Source organism: Miscanthus floridulus, chromosome 5, assembly GCF_019320115.1.
Source record: "Miscanthus floridulus cultivar M001 chromosome 5, ASM1932011v1, whole genome shotgun sequence".
Classification (NCBI taxonomy): domain Eukaryota; kingdom Viridiplantae; phylum Streptophyta; class Magnoliopsida; order Poales; family Poaceae; genus Miscanthus; species Miscanthus floridulus.
This window is the reverse complement of record NC_089584.1, coordinates 22,872,929-22,897,151: the sequence shown is the minus strand read 5'-3', so window position 1 is coordinate 22,897,151 and position 24,223 is coordinate 22,872,929. Positions and strand designations below refer to the sequence as shown.

The 24,223-nt window shown below is 43.3% G+C and overlaps 1 protein-coding gene and 2 pseudogenes across 1 annotated transcript; 2 read left to right on the top strand and 1 right to left on the bottom strand.

The window, feature by feature from the left end:
• Positions 1-6,640: 6,640 nt before the first annotated feature.
• LOC136449682 (rust resistance kinase Lr10-like) lies at positions 6,641-9,169 on the bottom strand. Its single transcript, XM_066449839.1, has 3 exons — positions 8,307-9,169; positions 8,043-8,212; positions 6,641-7,959 (listed from the first exon to the last, which is right to left on the bottom strand). Exons 1-3 carry the CDS (start codon positions 9,056-9,058, stop codon positions 6,863-6,865), a joined length of 2,019 nt encoding a protein of 672 aa, XP_066305936.1. The 5' UTR covers positions 9,059-9,169; the 3' UTR covers positions 6,641-6,862.
• A 16-nt stretch (positions 9,170-9,185) lies between these two features.
• On the top strand, positions 9,186-12,100 carry LOC136449683 (rust resistance kinase Lr10-like; annotated as a pseudogene).
• Positions 12,101-13,841: 1,741 nt separating this feature from the next.
• LOC136454406 (PR5-like receptor kinase) lies at positions 13,842-16,495 on the top strand (annotated as a pseudogene).
• The last annotated feature ends 7,728 nt before the right edge of the window (positions 16,496-24,223 follow it).

The following is a 24,223-nucleotide window of genomic DNA, read 5'->3' as shown; positions in this document are numbered from 1 at the left end:
TTCGCAGCTGCACTGGTCCTTTTCGCTATCCACGTTGAGCCTGTGCAAGCAGGTACCTACGTCTCATAATACTATTTCTAGTTCATGCTACAGTAAACATAGTGTAGCCGAACAGGCCCACTACATAAAGAAACCATGTTGTTAATAGATGGTTTGTTCAGAACATTTTTATCTAACTGCCTATATTCTTTCTCCTATCACCAATCTATCACATCTCTTCCTATCTTGTTCCTTGTGTAAACATAGTTCTTTTTAAAAAAAAAACTATTTTCTTCTCCCTTCTTTAATTCTAATACCACATTACCATTTTGCTTAATTGACACTCTAAGTAATAGTCACAAAAACCATCTTAGTTTATGGGTTGAGACTACTCTAACTTCACAAACTATGCTTGTGCGATTTGCATGTTCTGTATTATTTCACTTATGATATAAATGCGTGTGCAGGGTCGAGGACGGTGCCGTCACCTCCGCCTCCATCTGCACACGTACCCTTCCACCCCGGCGAACGCCCATCGCCGCCGCCTCACCACGGACACGAATTATTAGCTGCTGCAAACGACGTCCATGCCCATCGATAATCTAGCTTATTCCCACATTAGTGTCATGCCACCGTGTTGTATCTTCTTCTGTTTTTTTTGTTGAATTTGATCTCGCGGTAAATAAAATGTAAACAATCCGTACTTTACAACCAAGTTTATCACGGTCGGTTCTAGACCAATAGAAATAAGTAATAAGTGATGAAAACATATACATTAATGTTCTCACGAGCATCAAGTATGTGAGTTATGTGACACTTATCAGCCTGTTCGGCTATGCGTTGCAGCACTGCTGCTACAATGATATGTGAGAGGGAAAAAAGTGGTTGCGACCATCTCGCATATTATTGTAGTAGCATCGATGCAACAGTAGCCAATCAGGCCCTATGGTTATATAATTAACGCTATCCTTTTAACTACATCGACACCGGCAAATGATATTTTGAAGAATTTGGTTGTACTTTAATTTACCTTAATCCATATATATTGTGGCATTGAGATAGATTAGCGTGCAATCAAATAAGGCCGAAGGTATGTTCTAGAAGGATCCATCCTTCTTGTTCACGCTTGCACTCAAGATTCTATTAGTAGCACAATTAAAAACTATTATTTCACATAACACTCAGAGCTGAAAGTCCAATGCACCTAAGGTGTCATTTGGATCCTAAGAGATTTTGAGAATCCGGATAAAATAATCCCTAAGGTGTCATTTGGATCCTAAGAGATTTTGAGAATCCGGATAAAAGAATCCCAAATTGGATTTCGAGATTCTAAAAATCTGTGAGTTAAAATCCCTACACAATTTAGACCGTTTGGATGAGAATGTAGGATTGTGGGTTTTTTCTATACGGAATCCAGAGGATCCAAACGGGCCCTAAACAAGGCCCATAGATATGCTAGAGAGCCTATTTGTTTGTGAAGACTACAACGGTGACTAGAGAGAGGAGGGGTGAATAGAAGCTAATTAAAATTTTCTTCTCTAAAAAAGAACTTGGCCATCCCAATTCGACGTACCCACTCACTAATACAGAAATGTCATCACTGCCTGTTCGAAAACCCCCATCGCCATCGGTTTTGCCCCTCGGCAGTGATATGTCGATCGCGATAGTCTTGAATATCCCTGCCGGTTCAAAATCGGCGGTGGTAATCTACTATCACCGCCGGTTCGCCATTCTATCCGGTTGTGATAACGGCAAAGTCACCGTCGGTTCGAAGTTTGAACCAACGTTGTTGATCCTATAATCGTTGTCGGTTTATAGCATGATTAAACAGTGACTAGCGTTTGATCACCACCGGTCAGTGGTTCTATCCGGCAGTGATGAGCAATTGATCAATGTTGGGTCATGCATTAAGCCAGTGGTGATCACTGTTAGTTCACCGCCATTAGTTTGATCTGGCGTTGATGACCTTCTTCACCACCGGAATGTTATTGCATCCGGCTATGATATTGTGTTGTCACTATATTCATTGAGATGAAGCCTAATAGGCTATTGAACAAACCATACAGGTATAATCATCAAATCTATACATTCTATCCGGAAACAAGTTTAAGGTTTAAAAGAGTAATCCACGCTAACATAGAATGTGAGGATATAAGACTGAAGGGTGAGAGAAGAAGGTCCAAAACAACTTCTTTTAGAAACCTGGAGGGAGTAGACCTTTTGGCCTAAGTAAAGGGGTCAAGGCTTCACAATTCTAGCAAGGGACACAGAAGATTAGGCATAATACTCTTTTTTTTGAGAAAATGTTTGGGTAGAGGAGGTTCCTCTTAAACTCAGTTATCCAAGGATGTATGGACGCTGTAGAAACAAAAAGGGGCCCTGGTAAGTATCATCTATATCACTCAAATATCAGAACAAGTATGTATCATAGAAGATAACTCGGTACCATCACTCAAATTTTGGAACAGAATATCGCATCCCATTTGTCAACACATTCATGATGGACCCTTAATCAGTTAATCTCCTCGGTCTTCAGAATACACCGCCACAATAAAATAAAGCAGTGCGACAGGCCGACAGCATGAATCAAAATGGGTTCGTGGTCCATCGTTATTAAATCTAGAAATAGTAAGCCAGAGTACTTCTAACAATTCTGCCTCCTCTGTAACGTTGTGAACCTGTCGTGTCAGGTTTAACCAAGTTGAACCGTAGTGAGATTCGATAACATAAGTGTGCTCTGTGAAACTGGCAGATGTTACAGCAGAGCGACACGCAACTCTGAATCTGGATTCGGTGCAATACTGTCATGAATGTGCCACACGTGCAATGTCTATGTAAACCAAGATGCTCACGGGATCCCAGGAGCTGAGGCAGCTAGTCAGATTTCCAAGCACCAATCAGTCAAACCACTGCTATCTTGGGCTTAGTTACATACTCAGTACATACTGCACAACGGGCTCGGAGCAAAGATCAGAGGCCTCAGCAGAAGTGAAACTGCTAGGCTGCTAGCCCACTTGGCGCATGTACTTACCTGATATAGTACATGTACATGAGCCGCTCTCTTGTGGAAGAGGATAGGAGAATCGCTCTACAGGGCTCACAGCTCAGATAGGAGATGAAGCAGCAGAGGTGCTGGTGCTCGTTCCTCAGCCATAAGCTGCTCGCGGTACTGATGTCTGTCGCCGTCCTTGCCGTCATGCTCACCGGCTTCCTCACAGGAGGTAACAACACAGTCTCCGTTTTATTGCCTGGTATATTTGGCTTGATCACGCTTTGCTTTGCAGCATCACTACTGTCCATTTATGAGATTTAAGAGTGATGTAATATCAGTATTCAGTACATCATTAGAAAGAGTTGTGTAGTCATCAGAAAGAGTGATGTAATATCAGTATTCAGCATCACTACTGTCCTTGCCATTTTTTGGGTACCGAAGCATATGCAGTTTATCAGTGTCTCCGTTTATGAAATTATAAGAGTTGTGTAGCTATCTGAAAAGTAGCAACCATTTTTTTTCCCAAAGGAATTCTTTCCGGGAAAATGCCAGACATCAGCTTACGCTCTGCTGAACTTACAGTATCGGTGTACATGGGTGGGAGAGTGGACGGCATGTCGCCTCCGGCGCCAACCTCCAGCGGGAGTCCTCATTCAGCTTCTATTTTTCCAGACAATAACTAGTCCAAACGGTGTGGCATCTCAACGTCCTTGTGTTTTTTCTTCGTTTCAAAAAAAAAACGTCCTTGTGTTTTTCAAGCTCGAAACAGAGTTTTTATCTTCTCCACTGTTGGGTCCTGTGGCAACATGGATGTGTTTTGCACTTGTTAATTACCTGATGCACACCAAGCCTACTGTCCAACATGGCAACATGCTATAGTAATCGTACTGTTCGCTTGGCTGAAAAGATATGGCTAAAAGTACCGTTCGCCGATTTATTGTGAGAGAAAAACACTGCTCGTTGGCTGAAAAAGTACGGCTTATAAGACAAACGAACAGGGCGCCAATTTTTTCACAACAAAAAGTCGACCTATTGTAGTTGCTCTAGGCCTCTAGCTGAACAATGGTACCGCGATTCAGTTTAAACATCGTCATTTTAAGATTTGCGAGTATTTTATTTTTAACAGAGGTAAACCCTGCTTTTATAGAAAGCTAGATTTGCGAGTATCTCCTGTTTCTATGCAGAAACCTTGTTTCGGGTGAAAAGCTAGACGAACCGCCGAACCGGTGTGGCATCTCGACAGTGTTTGTTGTGTTGCTCAACCGAAACTATCTTCCCCAAAAACTGAAAACCCAGTAAAGAAACTCGGTGTACTGCAAACTTCTCTTCTCCGTCATTATGATTTCAGATTAGAGAGTGCTTCGCAGTTCCCGTTCTACTGCAAAATTTCTCTAGCGTTTGTTCCTCTTACAGATGGATCACTCATGGATACTCCCTTTGCACTTATGTAATTGCAAGTGCCAAATAGATTTATTTGAAATAAAATATTTTTTTCCGGTCTTATATCCCGTTCTTTTATGTAATCTTTTTCCCGTTTTTCCAACGTAGTAACTTTTTTGAAGCAAACTTTTACAATTATTATTTGCCAATGAACCAAACAATCAAGATATGCTGACTGAATTTTTGCGTTCAAGAAAAAATAGTGGAGACTGATTTTACCATGAACTGAATTTATAGTAGCAAAATCTATTTTTCATCCTCCAACTTGCATGACATTCCGATTTTCAAGCATAACCTACAAAAATCGAGTATTGTAGTAAGGATACAAAAACAGTACCAATTGCTAAGAGCAACTCCATGAATCATTCCGTCTTCATAGGAGCAGAGATTTTAGTGAAAAAAAATCCGACAACTTCTTCAATTAGATCTCTAAATATTATTGTTTTGTATTCCTAGTTTCTCGCTAGCCAAAGATAAAGAGCGAGGCTAGCTCTCCAAAGTACGTACAAGGTAAACTATTGAAGGGTGAAAAGAAATAGAGAGTGATTTCTATTCAAATAGTCGAGGACTTGGAGAACAAATTTAGAAAATTGACTAGGCCATTTCATATATGAGCCTAAAAGTTCAAAACACGCTGTCTAATTCATTGGGTCTAGAGACACCCGACCGGACCAGCAAAGATATATGGGCTGGACTTTAAATGGGTTGGCTTCCGATACACACGCATGGTGTGCTTTTGTGTGGAGGAATGTGGGTGGAGTGGATTGGCTGGAAGACCTGCTGCGTGGCTTGGTCCTCCTCGTCCTTGCCTTGTAAAACCAGCCATGTTAGGTACACAACCAGTTAGACTGTGAGAGATCTGTCACCTCGGGCTCGATCAACGCCCAACCACACCATTATTATTGTGGAAGAGCTAGCTCTCGGACATCCATCCGGACGTCCGTGCCTGCTCTGTGTCGCGCCCCCCGTCCACTCAGTCACACGCTTTGTTTCCTGCGCGCACGCAGGGACCGCCCGTGCCCCTTCGTTTCCCGCGCGCACACGGGGACCGCCAGCGCGGGCTCTGTTTTGCGCGCGCACGCTGGAATCCATGTGCCTACGGATGCGTGCCACGTGACTTCGACCGTCCCATCCAAAAAGTATACCTTTGAAACATGAAACGCTTGATGCATCATACGTCTGAAACAGCTGAAACATTTAGAACATACACTTGCAACATATGTGTGAAACATATGCAACATGGAGAAAAAACACTTGCAACATACTTCTGAAACAGCTGAAACATTTTAAGCAGACGCTTCCAACATATGTATATAGCCATTGCAACATATGCAACATCCGGATCTACTTTTGCAACATCCGTATGAAACACCTGCAACATAATCTGAAACATCTGAAACACTTGCAACATACATTTGCAACATGCGCTTTCAGTGCAACATCTCCTTGCTGAGGTCGTGGCGGCCACAGCCTTCCGGATGGGAAACTGCGGTAGCGGCTGCAAGCTCGGGCCGGTGGTGGCGCGGTGCATGCCGTGGCCGTGACGGGCGAGGTGGATGGGGTGCGGAGGTGGCTGTGCTTTCTATCCATTGTCCTTTGTTGACTTCAGTGTCTTCTGCGGCCAAAGCAAAGCACTACAATGGTTTCCTGCAAATAATTGTTTGGGAGGTGGCTGTATTTTTCCGAACATGCTTTTGGTCAACAATGGTTGGCTTTGACAAAACGAAATGGGGTGAAGCTTTGGACCAGCTGTCGGACTGTGTGAACTTTGAAACCTATGGGCGCCCAACGGGTGCTGATAGTCAGAGTGGATTGGTGTAGTGCTTTGCTTTGGCAGCAGAAGAAATTGGTCATCGCTGACGCGGCTAACTGCACCCCAACGATGATCACTAATACCATCCGTAAATTATTGAGATCAGATAGTTGCTGGTATCAATGAATGGTTAAAAACAAAAAAGATGAACTTGTGTAAGAGGAACATGTGGATTTTCCGTAAATTATTATGAAGAACAAATAGTAAAAAAGAAAGACAAAAAATTGAAACTATATTCTTGATTAATCGAGTCATTAATGATTATAAGAAGAACACCTATTTGGAGACATCACATAAAAGCCGGGCAAATAGTGAGTATCAACTTCGAGCAGAGCAAAGCTGCACAATTCCGTTATGAATTCGGTTTCGATGGCAGGCAGGATCGCAGCATATGGAAGTACAAATTCGCATGCATATGAAATTCACCAAAATTTTTATTCATGATACGAGTACATGGTCATCCACGAAGCTGCTGGACTGCTGGTGCCTGATGCAGCCGCATTACAGCATATAATCGAATTACAGAGCACTGCAATCGACTAAATATTGAGCATCGTCCAAGTACAACCGTGAATACAGATTTTCAGATTCTAGCTACCTGTAGCACATTGGCAGTTCATCTTGTGGAATCAGTAACCTCATTCATTCTCCGAGATTGCACTCAACTCCGAAGAGAAATGGAAAGTACCAGCTACAGAATTCTGCTCATCCCCACAGAAGAATGGCTCGGGAGGTATCTGCAGACCATCAACGCCAGCTTCAAGCATCCCAATGACCTCACTCATCGTTGGTCGATCATGTGAGTTCATCTGAATGCACCATAGCCCAACAACGCACAGCTTCCTCTCCACCTCATGGATATCAAAAGCTTCGCAAATCTCGCCTACCTCTTGCCGAGTTAGATGATTATACACCCAAGCTGGGTAGTACGTCTGGCTTCTCCTTTCTGCATGTTGGTCTGAGTTCCTTCGTCCCCCAGCCATCTCCAGCAATAGCATCCCAAAGCTGTAAACATCTGACTTGCATGAAACAACACCAAAATTACGGGATATCATCTCCGGAGCTATGTACCCAATAGTTCCCCGTGCAGCGCTCACCGGCACAAAGCTGTTGTCCCTGGGGTACAATTTGGCTAGCCCGAAGTCGGCAATTTTAGGAGTGAAGTTATTGTCTAAAAGGATGTTGTGTGGTTTGATGTCAAAGTGCAGTATCTGCATTTCACATCCTTGGTGCAAGTAGTTTATTCCTCTGGCAATGCCTAAAGCTATTTCATTGAGCTTATCCCAGGAAAATCTTTGCTCAGATGAGAAGATGTACTTATCAAGAGATCCACGAGGCATGTACTCATAGACGAGCGCCCTCCTCATTTCTTCTGAGCAAAACCCCACGAGACGGACTATATTGACATGGTGAATACTTCCGATGGTGGACACCTCACTGATAAATTCGTCTCCATTGCACAACGAATTGCCCAACATTTTGACAGCAACATGGACATCACCTGGAAGCGTGCCTTTATACACAGACCCATAGCCTCCTTGGCCCAGCTTCTCTCTGAAGTGCCCTGTAATTGCAGTGATCTCAGTATAGGCATACCTTGTTGGGTTAAGAGCTTGTTGCATTTGAAGAAACTTCTCGACTGCATCAATAGATATCCTTGTTTTCCAGTATTTGTAGGCGAGAAAGGTCAATACAGCTAATGGTGCAAATACAAACCTTGATAGTATTGCGAATCCTGCATGGAAATGATTGCAGACTTAAGTTAGATGGACGCAAGAACACAGCCTTAATGATCTAGTATATGCAATTATCTCGTACCTATTATGAACTTAGCAGTGTCTATAGCAGATATTATGGTGACTGCAGCCCAAAATAATTTAGTTCGGTAGGAGTAATCATTTACACATCTTAAGAAATGCAGGCCGATCCCAGCAATGGCAGAAGTCCGGTTCAGGATGCTTGAACTAGATATTTCAGTGTCGAAATAGCTGCAAGTTATGATGATCACCTTTCATATACGGTTAAAATCTGAAATAAAACAGAATTGTATTAAAGTCTCCAATCTACAGAGCTTTGACTCACCTCATTGAATCATACAGGCATGTATTGATGACCCAATGGTATGTCCAGTCTTCATTTTGCATAGGAAACCTAACAGCAAATCCCTTCCTCATAAATTTTACAACATCTTCAAAACTTGCATTACTTGGTGCCCTCACATGCCAACTGCCCAAAGGAATCATGGACAAGAATCTACATGAAGGCTGAATGTTTTGAACCCAAGTTTCAGAAGTAGTCAAGACATAAACAAAAAAACTCTTCATGCTCCTGCACGTGACAGGCCTGTAATTGACACCACAGCAAGAGGTTGACAAGGAAACAACACTTCTTATCAGCTGTGAACAGCTCACAAAGGCAGCCCATGTAATAGCATCAGGGTATAACAGCGTGGTGCCTTCTGCTTGTAAACCATATCTATATGGATGTTGATTCCTCTCCGGAATAGGACAGCTGCTGTTATCCAAATTCTCATCAACAACCCAGAAAATTGAGTCAGTGTAGGAGATATTAGTCACCAAGTATCTTCCTGTGCTGATTTGAATCGTAGCCTTGCTATCACTACAAACTAGCTCGTATGATTGAAAGCCGCATCCAGGGGGATCACCTTGTAGACGAAAAGGAGAATGGATATTTTTTAGATGCCCACAGGAGAAAGAAGGGCACCTGAGCTTCTCTGGATCATCTGCCGCAGCAGAATTTATTAGAACAGAAACCAGAGAAAAGATGGCCATGAATTTGCCGGCAGCAGAAAGAAATGCACTGGAGTTTGCCATGAGAGCACCATAGATGCAACATCCAATAAGAGTTGATATAATGGTCAAGGAGAAGGTTAGTTATCTGAGATATGGGGGCAGGTAAAGGAAATTTCCACCCAAGTGGACAAATCAACTCCATTGTCCAGTCTGACAGCTATACTGATAAGGACAAGATTTAACTTGTGGTTCAGGACTCTTCCAGTATCCAAGAAATTCCACTTTATGAAGCCGCAGAATTAGAATTCTTCCAACATTCACCATTGTGTGGGCTCCACATAATAAATCCTCCTTAGCCATGGCACCTACTTAGTTCTATAGGTGCAGCCTCATATCTTTCGCTATTGGCTCCTTTCTTTCTTCTACCAGACTAAAATGTCTAATATTTTAGCTGCAGCTCTGCTATTCTCAGTTCTCAACAATGGAATCGTGGTGGCCAAAGAAAGCAGCGATGAAAAGTTCTTCCAAATTTGCTCACCATCCAGGTGCAGTGAAGGTGGACCAGAGATTCGGTTTCCATTCCGCCTTCAAACCAGCCCTCCATCATGTGGTGCACCTGGCATGGAGCTACTGTGTTCTGAGCAAGCAGATACCATCCTAGTTCACCCAAATCTTGGTCTATGCAAGGTGACTGCCATCGAGTACAGGTATGGTATTATTGGTGTTATCCCACTTGAAGCCTCCAAGTGCCCTCTTCGAAAGATAATGTACACCAACTTATCAACTGATGTGTATAGACCTTATGGATCTGATATGGCAACCGTAGTGAGTTGTTCAACAGAGGTCAGACCGACTGATCAGTTCATTTTTGCTGGCCCCATATATTGCCTTAGCAACACGAGCCAGTTTCCGTACTTGGTGTCTTCTTTCGAGTCTATGGATGTTCTTCCATTGGATTGCATGGTTCTTTCAAATGACATCTGGATACCTTACCCTTTTAACAATCAAAGTATCGTGGGCCTAAATGAAACTGCGAAAGGATTCATTGCATTTGGTGAGATGACGTTCCAGTGGTCAGTTCCTAATATTACTAATGTTTGCCAAGACTGCGAAATTGGAGGGAGGCAATGTGGATTTCGCTCAGAAACTAGGCAAGCATTCTGTAAGAATCACAGTAAGTTTCTAAATGGCTCATGCAACTAAGAACTTATCTGGAACAGTACATTACGGTTTACTTTTTAGTGATTTGGCATGAAAAAACATATATAAATTGCCTCAGTAATAGACAATTTCCTATTCCATTTCATTCTTTGTTCTTTCAGCAAGTTGGCACTGTTGCACTTTGCCGCAAGATATAATTTTGTGACATAGCACTTTTACTAACTCAAGTAAAATGGTGCTGCTATTTCCCTGAAATTTGGTTATTGCTGATTTAATATTTGTGCATAGTTAGTGGTAGAAAAGAATTTTCCAAAAGGCCACCACAATGCAAAAACACAGAATTGGCTCTTTCACAAGATACACCCACATGCTAGATTGAAAAATTATGTCCTCAACTTACACATATCAAAAGAGTGTTGAAGTTATATTGTTCAGACATGTGCTTAACATTATTTTAATCCCTGGAGGCGAGTTCCCCTCATCAGCGATTTGTCTGTGACTTTAGTAAGATTTTGAGAGAAACCTTTTTTTTTCATGCCTGCAGGGTCACATGTCAAAGTCATCGCAGGTATGGAATTTGAAGGTCGTGGAGTTCTTTTGCTGCTTACAACTTTAATGGGTAATGAATTTATATCTGACTACTTGATTTCCTTCATTTTGTTTGTTCAGCAACATCATCAGCAACCACGCTTCTAGTTCTTTCAATTATGGTGGCTGCCGCATTATATCTTGCTCTAAAATCGAAGAATGATGAAGGAATACACTTGAAAGTCGAAATGTTCCTAAACAGTTACAGCACATCAAAACCAACAAGATACACGTTCTCTGAAGTGAAAAAGATAACAAAGCGGTTCAACAACGTACTCGGACAAGGTGGATTTGGATGCGTATACAAAGGTGAGCTACCAAACGGAGTGCCTGTGGCAGTCAAAATGCTGGAACACTCAAAGGGAGAAGGAGAAGAATTCATCAACGAAGTTGCAACCATTGGAACGATCCACCATGCCAATGTCGTTCGGCTTCTAGGTTTCTGCTCTGAAAGATCAAGACGTGCTCTAATTTACGAATTTATGCCTAATGCATCACTGGAGAAATATATACTCTCACAAGAATTTGATTCTAGTGTCCGAGAACATTTAACACCTAATAAGATGCTAGAAATAGCAACAGGAATTGCCAGAGGAATCGAGTACCTGCACCAAGGTTGCAATCAGCGCATCCTCCATTTCGACATCAAGCCTTCCAACATTTTACTAGACTACAATTTTAAGCCAAAGATTTCAGATTTTGGACTCGCGAAGCTGTGTGCAAGGGATCAAAGCATTGTCACGCTGACTGCAGCAAGAGGCACAATGGGCTACATTGCACCAGAACTATATTCTCGGAACTTTGGGACAGTATCATACAAGTCAGACGTTTACAGCTTTGGCATGGTGGTACTGGAAATGATGAGTGGAAGGAGGAGGAGCGTGCACCCAGAGACCGAGAACCAAAGCGATATTTACATTCCTGAGTGGATATATGAGAAAATAGTCACCGGGCAAGAACTGGAACTGACCAGGGAAATGACACAAGGAGAGAAAGATATAATGAGAAAGCTGGTATTGTAGCGCTTTGGTGCATTCAGTGGAACCCAGCTAATCGCCCGTCCATGACAAAAGTGGTGAACATGCTGACAGATAGCTTGCAGACCCTAAAGATGCCCCCTAAACCATTTGTTTCATCCTTTGGACAGCAGGCATGAAGCAAAAGCTAGACCCCACAGCATAATCATTCTGATGTTTGTGTCTATCAGTTATTCAGTTATCGACATGTATCAGTGATGCCTTGTGTCTATCATATTTTTCGTATCATACCCTTTTCTCCCTGTAACCACTGGATTGTATACATTCAGATTTCTGGTTTAACCATGTTAATGAATATGTAATGACATTAGCAGGACATTGCATAAAATCAGTAGCTGGTAACTTGGTAAGGTACTCCTAGAAGTTAAAGCTTTAGTTTGAAATGCAGACAGATTAATGCTCTTACGAGTTACGATTTATCTCCAATTGTGAGCATCGAGACGGATTGGTGGTCCTCAACGAAGAGCTCCTGCCTAATGAACAAGCTGTCGGTAGCCACCCCTCCTTGCTCGAGAAATGCAGACAGATTAATGTTCAGGGAGGCGACTCACCTTTACCGATGCCCGGAGCTCGAAGGCGGTGATGGATGCACTGACCCCTCTATAATGGCCGGTGAGGACGGATGGCGTGCCATGGGCGAACATGCGAGAAATGACAGCGGTCCGCTAGCAAGGCGAAGCCATTGGGCAGATCGCCGCCGCCGAAGCGGCCGGAGCACCGGTGGTGGGAGGGGATGCAGAGACATCTCCTCCCTCTCAGATCAGTCTGGGCTACAGTACACTACATTTGACGTGGGCTTTAGGGAGGCGGACCAGCTTCTAATCAGTAGGGCTCGGCCCATAAGTCAAATACAAGGATGGCCTATATTGCAGCCCACCAGAGTGGGCCGACTACGAACTGGAAGGATGCAAGCCTGCAACAGTGCAGCACAAATATTTTTACAGTGCAGCTAGTGAGATGAGTTCTTTCGTTTGCTCGCCAGGTAATGCTTGGAAACAAAAATCAACAGGAGGCAGTATAATGTGATTATCTTAGCAGCTGTTTAGCAGAAACCAAAAGGCCCCAACCATCGATCTCCGGCCAGGAATTGAGCATGTACAGTACTATCATGCATTCATGCATCTCCTCTGTTCCTAGGAAAACCTGAGCGTTAGGATCTCAGCCCGACAGTCTACTGTAACTGCAATGGCCACCACAAAATCAAGAGGCTCTCAGGCTGTTTGTCGCGGTACACAGTTCCATGCTTGATTAAAGAAAAATGTAAAGTTCAGAGATGCCCACGTGCTGCGGCGACGCTGCGATGCAGTATGGTGATCGATTTATGCGCACAAAATGGTCCTGGCCACAACAGAAAAAAAAAAAACTCACAATCACAAGCATCTGGCGTGACACAAGATCAAATGGATCGAAGCAACATCAGAGTCTGGAGCTGCATTGCTGAATTAAAAAGACACATCTCTGTGCAATACATGTCGGTATAGAAAACTTTCTGGATGAACATCTCTCTCTCTCTTTCTCTCTCAAAAAAGGAAACATTCTTTCTAGCTAGATGATAATACCTACCGCTCTGAGGAAAACCCAATTTCTGAGGAAAACCCAACAACAGAAATCTACGTCCCAATCGCATGAATGAGACTTCTTGGCACATAGCTGAATAGTAGCTGGCAAACACTGGCATGCCTTGAGCCGCAGGTCATCTGAATAGTCTTTGAAAGGATTAGAGCAGCAGTTTAGGATTGAAACAGTTACATGATCTGCTGAGAAACAAATATTACTCAACAATTTGCAGGTCAAGTAGTTTTGTGTATCTATGATTGATGATGAAACAAGTAAACAAGTTGAACATGCAAGTTCCAGCCTTGTCAAACTGTTTCCAATGGCATCTTCTATTTCTCCAGTCCAGTGTGCTACGTGGTTCGCTGTACGCCGCTGAAAGATTCAACACCGCAAACCTTCAACTATACTTGTTTACCCTATCTCCTTACATTTTTTTTCTTTTGCTTCCGCTCTGCCACAGGAAGCATGCTACAACCCAAAATGCAATCCAAGTAGCTCAATGCAAGCAACCATAACTTAAGATGACAGTTCTGAGTTCTTCCAGGACTCTCCACCTCCTGCCTATCTTCCTACTACTACCAGTCAGCAACGCCATCACCTTCAGCATCAGAAAGCAATGCTCCTACACCATATGACCAGCTGCTGTGCCAGGCGGCGGTATGCAGCTCAACTCTGGGGAGTCCTGGAACCTCGACATGTCAGACGGCACCACTACCGGGAGAGTGTGGCCACGCACGGGCTGCTCATTCGACAGCGCCGGTAATGGGTCGTGCCAGACAGGAGACTGTGGCGGCGTTGTGGCCTGCACAGGCAATGGTCAGCCACCCCGTACTCTTGCCGAGTTCTCCATTGGAGGAGGTACAGATTTCTTTGACATCTCCCTTGTCTGTCGACGGCTTCAACGTGCCCATGGACTTCCTGCCGGTGCCAACCAACAGCCAGGGAGGCAAAGGGTGCAGCAGGGGGCCATGCTCTGCAACTGACATCACGTCACAGTGACCAAGTGAGCTAGAGGCGCCAGAAGGGTGCAACAACGCGTGCACGGTGTTCAAGCAGGACGTCTACTGCTGCACAGGGAACAGCAGCAACACTTGTGGACCCACCAACTATTCTAAGTTTTTCAAGCGGATTTGCCCAGATGCGTACAGCAACCCGAAGGATGATAGTACCAGTGTATTCAATTCAATGTTTTCGGGTCGTCCGATTAATCGCGATTAGTCGTTCTGATCGGTGTCTGATATTCGATTAGGAGGACCGACTCGATTAGCTCGACCAGAAAGCTGGTCGTCCGATTAGTCGATGTCTGACTCGGATAGGGACGACCAGTTTGGTTACTCTGTTTTTGGGCGTGTTTAACTAGGTGGACATATGGGACTATTGAATATCAATGTTTGTGACTTTGTGTTGAACACTTTAGCTTATTTATACTGAACTAATTTGGTTATGTAATATGCTGGCTGTGTGGCTGCTATGGTCTGCTAAATGTTAGTTATTTTGCTACGGCACCAGTGCTGCTGTTCAGGTGCGTCAAGATCAAGACTGCATTAGTGTCACTAGCTAAACACTAATGAAGTCTTGATGCTTGCTTTTATTGTGTGTGTGTGTGTATATATATATATATAGAGAGAGAGAGAGAACCACTGTTCTGCAGCTGGTCATAGAATAACTTATTCTGTGGCCACTTTGAGTTACGATAGTTACTATACTAATTTATGAGGCTACAGTAACTCCTTACTAAATGATTTACTATAACATTATGGTAAATATCACCGTGAGTTGTAGTAACACGAGTATCGTAAATGCATATTCATGTTATCGTAAATTGGTACAAACATTATCGTAAATCAAGGTGGCTATAGAATAAGTTATTCTATGGCCAGCCTTATATATATATATGTGTGTGTGTGTGTGTGCGCGCGCGCGCGTGCGTGCTGATATACATGGACGACCAGGGTCAACTAATTGGCCTGGTCGACGATTAATCGTGATTAGTCTCTTGGTCGGTCCCATGGCGACCAGGTTCGATCAACGACCTGAAAACATTGATTCAATTGTCCAACAGGTACCACAGCCTGTTCGTTTCGTCGTAAACGATCGTGGATTATTTACTGCTGGCTGGTTTGGCGTGAGAGAAAAATACTATTACAGTTACGATCGTATAAGCCCAGCCGAAGAGGCTGATGGTTGTCTTCTGCCCCTCGATGAACATGTCAGCTTTGGCTTTCCCACCTGATTCAAATCCAACTACACCTATTGGTATTGAGCCATCAGCTGCAAATCCCCCTGCAACTATTGCAACTGAGCCAACACACGAACTCCTCATCCTTTCGAAGAAAAGGAGTATTGGCTATGGTTCTAGGCTCCATAGGTGGTTTGACTGTAGTCGTCATATTAATCACTTTCTTCTCATATAAACTAAGAACACGACGACGTCAGGAGAAGGAAGAAGGGGATGAAGAGTTTGGACAGCTACTAGGAACGCCGACCAGGTTCACATTTCAGCAGCTACATGAGGCAACCAATCAATTCAGAGATAAGCTTGGGGAAGGGGGGTTTGGGTCTGTTTTCGAAGGGCAATATGGGGAGGAAAGAATCGTGGTTAAACGTTTGGATGGAGCTGGTCAGGGAAAGAGAGAATTTTTAGCGGAGGTTCACACAATCGGCAACATTCATCATATCAATCTGGTGAGGCTGATTGGATTTTGTGCAGAGAAATCACATAGGCTTCTGGTCTATGAATATATGCCCAAAGGATCCTTGGACAAGTGGATCTACAATCGATGTGACAATGATGCTCCTCTGGATTGGCAAACAAGACGCAAGATTGTTACTCACATAGCTAAGGGTCTCTCTTATCTTCATGAGGAGTGCACAATGAGGATTGCTCATCTCGATGTCAAACCCCAAAATATTTTCTTAGACAAAAACTTCAATGCCAAACTTTCAGATTTTGGACTATGCAAGCTTATCGATCGGGATAAGAGCCAAGTGATCACAAGAATGAGAGGCACACCTGGATATTTAGCTCCTGAGTGGTTAACATCACAAATTACAGAAAAGGCTGATGTCTATAGCTTTAGCGTTGTGGTCATGGAAATCATCAGCGGTAGAAAACCTTGACACTTCAAGATCCGAAGAGAGCCTATTTGTTTGTGAAGACTACAACGGTGACTAAGAGAGGAGGGGTGAATAGAAGCTAATTAAAATTTTCTTCTCTAAAAAAGAACTTGGCCATCCCAATTCGACGTACCCACTCACTAATACAGAAATGTCATCACTGCCTGTTCGAAAACCCCCATCGCCATCGGTTTTGCCCCTCGGCAGTGATATGTCGATCGCGATAGTCTTGAATATCCCTGCCGGTTCAAAATCGGCGGTGGTAATCTGCTATCACCGCCGGTTCGCCATTCTATCCGGTTGTGATAACGGCAAAGTCACCGTCGGTTCGAAGTTTGAACCAACGTTGTTGATCCTATAATCGTTGTCGGTTTATAGCATGATTAAACAGTGACTAGTGTTTGATCACCACCGGTCAGTGGTTCTATCCGGCAGTGATGAGCAATTGATCAATGTTGGGTCATGCATTAAGCCAGTGGTGATCACTGTTAGTTCACCGCCATTAGTTTGATCTGGCGTTGATGACCTTCTTCACCACCGGAATGTTATTGCATCCGGCTATGATATTGTGTTGTCACTATATTCATTGAGATGAAGCCTAATAGGCTATTGAACAAACCATACAGGTATAATCATCAAATCTATACATTCTATCCGGAAACAAGTTTAAGGTTTAAAAGAGTAATCCACGCTAACATAGAATGTGAGGATATAAGACTGAAGGGTGAGAGAAGAAGGTCCAAAACAACTTCTTTTAGAAACCTGGAGGGAGTAGACCTTTTGGCCTAAGTAAAGGGGTCAAGGCTTCACAATTCTAGCAAGGGACACAGAAGATTAGGCATAATACTCTTTTTTTGAGAAAATGTTTGGGTAGAGGAGGTTCCTCTTAAACTCTGTTATCCAAGGATGTATGGACGCTGTAGAAACAAAAAGGGGCCCTGGTAAGTATCATCTATATCACTCAAATATCAGAACAAGTATGTATCATAGAAGATAACTCGGTACCATCACTCAAATTTTGGAACAGAATATCGCATCCCATTTGTCAACACATTCATGATGGACCCTTAATCAGTTAATCTCCTCGGTCTTCAGAATATACCGCCACAATAAAATAAAGCAGTGCGACAGGCCGACAGCATGAATCAAAATGGGTTCGTGGTCCATCGTTATTAAATCTAGAAATAGTAAGCCAGAGTACTTTTAACAATTCTGCCTCCTCTGTAACGTTGTGAACCTGTCGTGTCAGGTTTAACCAAGTTGAACCGTAGTGAGATTCGATAACATAAGTGTGCTCTGTGAAACTGGCAGATGTTACAGCAGAGCGACACGCAACTCTGAATCTGGATTCGGTGCAATACTGTCATGAATGTGCCACACGTGCAGTGTCTATGTAAACCAAGATGCTCACGGGATCCCAGGAGCTGAGGCAGCTAGTCAGATTTTCCAAGCACCAATCAGCCAAACCACTGCTATCTTGGGCTTAGTTACATACTCAGTACATACTGCACAACGGGCTCGGAGCAAAGATCAGAGGCCTCAGCAGAAGTGAAACTGCTAGGCTGCTAGCCCACTTGGCGCATGTACTTACCTGATATAGTACATGTACATGAGCCGCTCTCTTGTGGAAGAGGATAGGAGAATCGCTCTACAGGGCTCACAGCTCAGATAGGAGATGAAGCAGCAGAGGTGCTGGTGCTCGTTCCTCAGCCATAAGCTGCTCGCGGTACTGATGTCTGTCGCCGTCCTTGCCGTCATGCTCACCGGCTTCCTCACAGGAGGTAACAACACAGTCTCCGTTTTATTGCCTGGTATATTTGGCTTGATCACGCTTTGCTTTGCAGCATCACTACTGTCCTTGGTTCCTTGCCATTTTTTTGGGTACCGAAGCATATACAGTTTTCAGTTGCACTCTGTACATCAGTGTCTCCATTTATGAGATTTAAGAGTGATGTAATATCAGTATTCAGTACATCATTAGAAAGAGTTGTGTAGTCATCAGAAAGAGTGATGTAATATCAGTATTCAGCATCACTACTGTCCTTGCCATTTTTTGGGTACCGAAGCATATGCAGTTTATCAGTGTCTCCGTTTATGAAATTATAAGAGTTGTGTAGCTATCTGAAAATTAGCAACCATTTTTTTTCCCAAAGGAATTCTTTCCGGGAAAATGCCAGACATCAGCTTACGCTCTGCTGAACTTACAGTATCGGTGTACATGGGTGGGAGAGTGGACGGCATGTCGCCTCCGGCGCCAACCTCCAGCAGGAGTCCTCATTCAGCTTCTATCTAAAGCTGCACTAGAGTTCTTTTCCAATGCCGTTGGTAGTAGAATGCCGAGAGGTCGGGCTATCAATTGGGAGCAGCTGGGCTATTCCCCGCACAACCTTGATGATTTAGACACGCCATTCACAGAAGAGGAATTGCTCAACACAATCAGGGAATTACCACCGGAAAAGGCTCCGGGCCCGGACGGCTTCATTGGAGTTTTCTATAAAAAATGCTGGGAAATAATCAAAGACGATCTTTACGCAGCAATACTTGGTTTCTATAACCACAGAACTGCTAAGATGAGTTTGTTCAACGAGGCCAATATTGTATTGCTGTCGAAAAAACAAGATGCAAGGACTTTAAATGATTATAGACCAATAAGTCTCATCAACAGCATGGTTAAAATCATCACTAAGATGCTGGCGAACAGATTGGCACCACACGTGAATGAGTTGGTGTCGCATGCCCAAAATGCTTTCATCATGAAAAGGTGTATTCACGATAATTTCATTTATGTACAGAGGGTCATCCAGCTCCTACACAAGAAAAAGAAGCCAGCTTTGTTTATCAAATTGGATATTTCGAAAGCTTTCGACTCAATAGAATGGCCCTATCTCCTTGAGGTGCTTAAAGCACTCGGTTTTAGCAGGAAGTGGCGCAACTGGGTATCAGCAATCCTCGGCACTTCATCATCCAAAATTCTTGTTAATGGTAGACCGACTCAAAATATTCCCCATGCGAGAGGTCTCAGGCAGGGCGATCCATTGTCACCTTTATTGTTCATCATCGCCATAGACCCGTTACAACGTATCATCGAACATGCAGCTCAGCGGGGTATTCTACACCCGGTTTTGCCCAAAGCCGCAAACTTTCGATGCTCTTTGTATGCGGACGATGCAGCCATATTTGCAAACCCGAACGTTACAGAGTTGAAGAATGTTCAAAAAATACTAAAGTTCTTCGGAGAATGCTCGGGGCTAAAAATTAACATGGAAAAAACAAAGATCTTTTCGATAAGGGTAGAGCCTAACTTAATACCTTCACTCATCCAGAATTTCCCTGGGAAAATTGGAACTTTTCCAGGAAAATATCTGGGGCTACCACTTCACACAAGGAAGCTAAGGAAAATTGAATTCCAGCCGCTAGTAGATAAGATAGGAGCCAGGCTGCCGGGATGGAAAGGAAAATTATTGTCAACCTCTGGAAGGGAAACATTAGTAAAAATAGTTCTTTCCTCCATTCCAATCTACCACTTCACAGTTTTCCAGGCGCAGAAAGGGGTGCTCAAAAGGATTGACAGATTACGCCGCAGTTTCCTTTGGCGCGGTGAAACTCCAGAAAACGTTACCGGGGGACATTCACTTATAAACTGGCCCACCACATGCCTCCCAAAGGAAAAGGGGGGGGATTGGTATCATGGATTTAGAGAGATTCACAAGAGCTTTGAGGTTGAGATGGCTATGGTTCAAGTGGAAACAAAAGGAAAGAGCATGGACAAACCTGGAAGTCCCATGCGACAAGAACGATCATGAGCTTTTCAATGCATCGACTGTAGTAAATATTGGCAATGGAAAAACAGCTTTGTTCTGGACTTCGTCATGGATTAACGGCGCTTCAGCAAAAACAATCGCGCCTAGCTTGTTTCAGAAGACGCACAGGAAGAAGATTTCAGTGCAGAAGGCTCTAGAAAATAACAGATGGATTGACCACATATATCCTCCGAATTCACATGCACAGGTATCTGAATTTGCCGACCTTTGGGAGGCCATCAAGGATACGCAGTTGACCAACAATATGGAAGACGATATAAGATGGCGTTGGACAGAGAGTGGAGAGTACACAACAAAAAGCGCTTATGAAATTCAGTTCCAGGGGACCTTTTCCAAGCTCAGAATTATGCCAATTTGGAAGGCCAAGACGGAACCGAAATGTAGATTCTTCGCATGGACACTAATGCACAAAAAAATTTTGACCGCAAATAACTTGACAAAGCGAGGATGGACAGATGACCCCATTTGTAAACTATGTACAAATGATCAAGAGACACCAACGCACCTGTGTAAAGATTGCCCTTTCACTAAGGAAGTGTGGGAGTTGATCAAGATATGGTTCAGTTTAACTGACCTAAGCTCCATAAACACAACCGGGTCGCTTCATAATTACTGGCGAAGATGTAGGAGAAAAGTTGACAAAAATCAAAGACGGTGCTTCGACGGGATCATAATCTATTTTTGGTGGAATATCTGGAAAGAGAGGAATAGGCGAACTTTTCAACAAAAAAGTTTGAGCCCAAGACAAGTCACAAGTTTGTGCAAAGATGATATAAGTCAGTTTTCTTTGACGACGGCTCCAATTCATAACACGACGAACTAGCAGTAGACCTTTTCTTCAGTTGGGCCAGGGTTCTTGTTTTCGGAGTGTCCCTAGTCTAAGTTTTTTTTTACCTGTATAGTTGTTTTTTCTATAGTTTTACTGGTTTCCGTTTTGATTAGCAGGGGACGCTGGGTGTAAATAGGGAGTTGTATTTGCTCTTTTTCTCTTTATATCGTCTAATAAAATCCGCGGCAAAGCTTTTACCGTCCTTTCGAAAAAAAAACTAGTCCAAACGGTGTGGCATCTCAACGTCCTTGTGTTTTTTCTTCGTTTCAAAAAAAAAAAACCGTCCTTGTGTTTTTCAAGCTCGAAACAGAGTTTTTATCTTCTCCACTGTTGGGTCCTGTGGCAACATGGATGTGTTTTGCACTTGTTAATTACCTGATGCACACCAAGCCTACTGTCCAACATGGCAACATGCTATAGTAATCGTACTGTTCGCTTGGCTGAAAAGACATGGCTAAAAGTACTATTCGCTAATTTATTGTGAAAGAAAAACACTACTCGTTGGCTGAAAAAATACGACTTATAAGACAAACGAACAGGGCGCCAAATTTTTCACAACAAAAAGTCGACCTATTGTAGTTGCTCTAGGCCTCTAGCTGAACAATGGTACCGCGATTCAGTATAAACATCGTCATTTTAAGATTTGCGAGTATTTTATTTTTGACAGAGGTAAACCCTGCTTTTATAAAAAGCTAGATTTGCGAGTATCTCCTGTTTCTATGCAGAAACCTTGTTTCTGGTGAAAAGCTAGACGAACCGCCGAACCGGTGTGGCATCTCGACAGTGTTTGTTGTGTTGCTCAACCGAAACTATCTTCCCCAAAAACTGAAAACCCAGTAAAGAAACTCGGTGTACTGCAAACTTCTCTTCTCCGTCATTATGATTTCAGATTAGAGAGTGCTTCGCAGTTCCCGTTCTACTGCAAAATTTCTCTAGCGTTTGTTCCTCTTACAGATGGATCACTCATGGATACTCCCTTTGCACTTATGTAATTGCAAGTGCCAAATAGATTTATTTGAAATAAAATAAATTTTTCCGGTCTTATATCCCGTTCTTTTATGTAATCTTTTTCCCGTTTTTCCAACGTAGTAACTTTTTTGAAGCAAACTTTTACAATTATTATTTGCCAATGAACCAAACAATCAAGATATGCTGACTGAATTTTTGCGTTCAAGAAAAAATAGTGGAGACTGATTTTACCATGAACTGAATTTATAGTAGCAAAATCTATTTTTCATCCTCCAACTTGCATGGCATTCCGATTTTCAAGCATAACCTACAAAAATCGAGTATTGTAGTAAGGATACAAAAACAGTACCAATTGCTAAGAGCAACTCCATGAATCATTCCGTCTTCATAGGAGCAGAGATTTTAGTGAAAAAAATCCGACAACTTCTTCAATTAGATCTCTAAATATTATTGTTTTTTATTCCTAGTTTCTCGCTAGCCAAAGATAAAGAGCGAGGCTAGCTCTCCAAAGTACGTACAAGGTAAACTATTGAAGGGTGAAAAGAAATAGAGAGTGATTTCTATTCAAATAGTCGAGGACTTGGAGAACAAATTTAGAAAATTGACCAAGCCATTTCATATATGAGCCTAAAAGTTCAAAACACGTTGTCTAATTCATTGGGTCTAGAGACACCCGACCGGCCCAGCAAAGATATATGGGCTGGACTTTAAATGGGTTGGCTTCCGATACACACGCATGGTGTGCTTTTGTGTGGAGGAATGTGGGTGGAGTGGATTGGCTGGAAGACCTGCTGCGTGGCTTGGTCCTCCTCGTCCTTGCCTTGTAAAACCAGCCATGTTAGGTACACAACCAATTAGACTGTGAGAGATCTGTCACCTCGGGCTCGATCAACGCCCAACCACACCATTATTATTGTGGAAGAGCTAGCTCTCGGACATCCATCTGGACGTCCGTGCCTGCTCTGTGTCGCGCCCCCCGTCCACTCAGTCACACGCTTTGTTTCCTGCGCGCACGCAGGGACCGCCCGTGCCCCTTCGTTTCCCGCGCGCACACGGGGACGACCCGCGTGGGCGCTCTGTTTTGCGCGCGCACGCTGGAATCCATGTGCCTACGGATGCGTGCCACGTGACTTCGACCGTCCCATCCAAAAAGTATACCTTTGAAACATGAAACGCTTGATGCATCATACGTTTGAAACAGCTAAAACATTTAGAACATACACTTACAACATATGTGTGAAACATATGCAACATGGAGAAAAAACACTTACAACATACTTCTGAAACAGCTGAAACATTTTAAACAGACGCTTCCAACATATGTATATAGCCATTGTAACATATGCAACATCCGGATCTACTTTTGCAACATCCGTATGAAACACCTGCAACATAATCTGAAACATCTGAAACACTTGCAACATGCGCTTTCAGTGCAACATCTCCTTGCTGAGGTCGTGGCGGCCACAGCCTTCCGGATGGGAAACTGCGGTGGCGGCTGCAAGCTCGGGCCGGTGGTGGCGCGGTGCATGCCGTGGCCGCGACAGGCGAGGTGGATGGGGTGCGGAGGTGGCTGTGCTTTCTATCCATTGTCCTTTGTTGACTTCAGTGTCTTCCGCGGCCAAAGCAAAGCACTACAATGGTTTCCTGCAAATAATTGTTTGGGAGGTGGCTGTATTTTTCCGAACATGCTTTTGGTCAACAATGGTTGGCTTTGACAAAACGAAATGGGGTGAAGCTTTGGACCAGCTGTCGGACTGTGTGAACTGCCTGCTTGAAACCTATGGGCGCCCAACGGGTGCTGATAGTCAGAGTGGATTGGTGTAGTGCTTTGCTTTGGCAGCAGAAGAAATTGGTCATCGCTGACGCGGCTAACTGCACCCCAACGATGATCACTAATACCATCCGTAAATTATTGAGATCAGATAGTTGCTGGTATCAATGAATGGTTAAAAACAAAAAAGATGAACTTGTGTAAGAGGAACATGTGGATTTTCCGTAAATTATTATGAAGAACAAATAGTAAAAAAGAAAGACAAAAAATTGAAACTATATTCTTGATTAATCGAGTCATTAATGATTATAAGAAGAACACCTATTTGGAGACATCACATAAAAGCCGGGCAAATAGTTAGTATCAACTTCGAGCAGAGCAAAGCTGCACAAT

Bases quoted from the DNA above. Each gene is read 5' to 3' on its own strand.
- LOC136449682 (XM_066449839.1), bottom strand. From the start codon at position 9,058: ATGGCAAACTCCAGTGCATTTCTTTCTGCTGCCGGCAAATTCATGGCC. The intron at 8,213-8,306 runs GTGAGTCAAAGC...CATAACTTGCAG, and splicing joins TGCCTGTATGATTCAATGAG to CTATTTCGACACTGAAATAT. The intron at 7,960-8,042 runs GTACGAGATAAT...ATTTCCATGCAG, and splicing joins CACTGCTAAGTTCATAATAG to GATTCGCAATACTATCAAGG.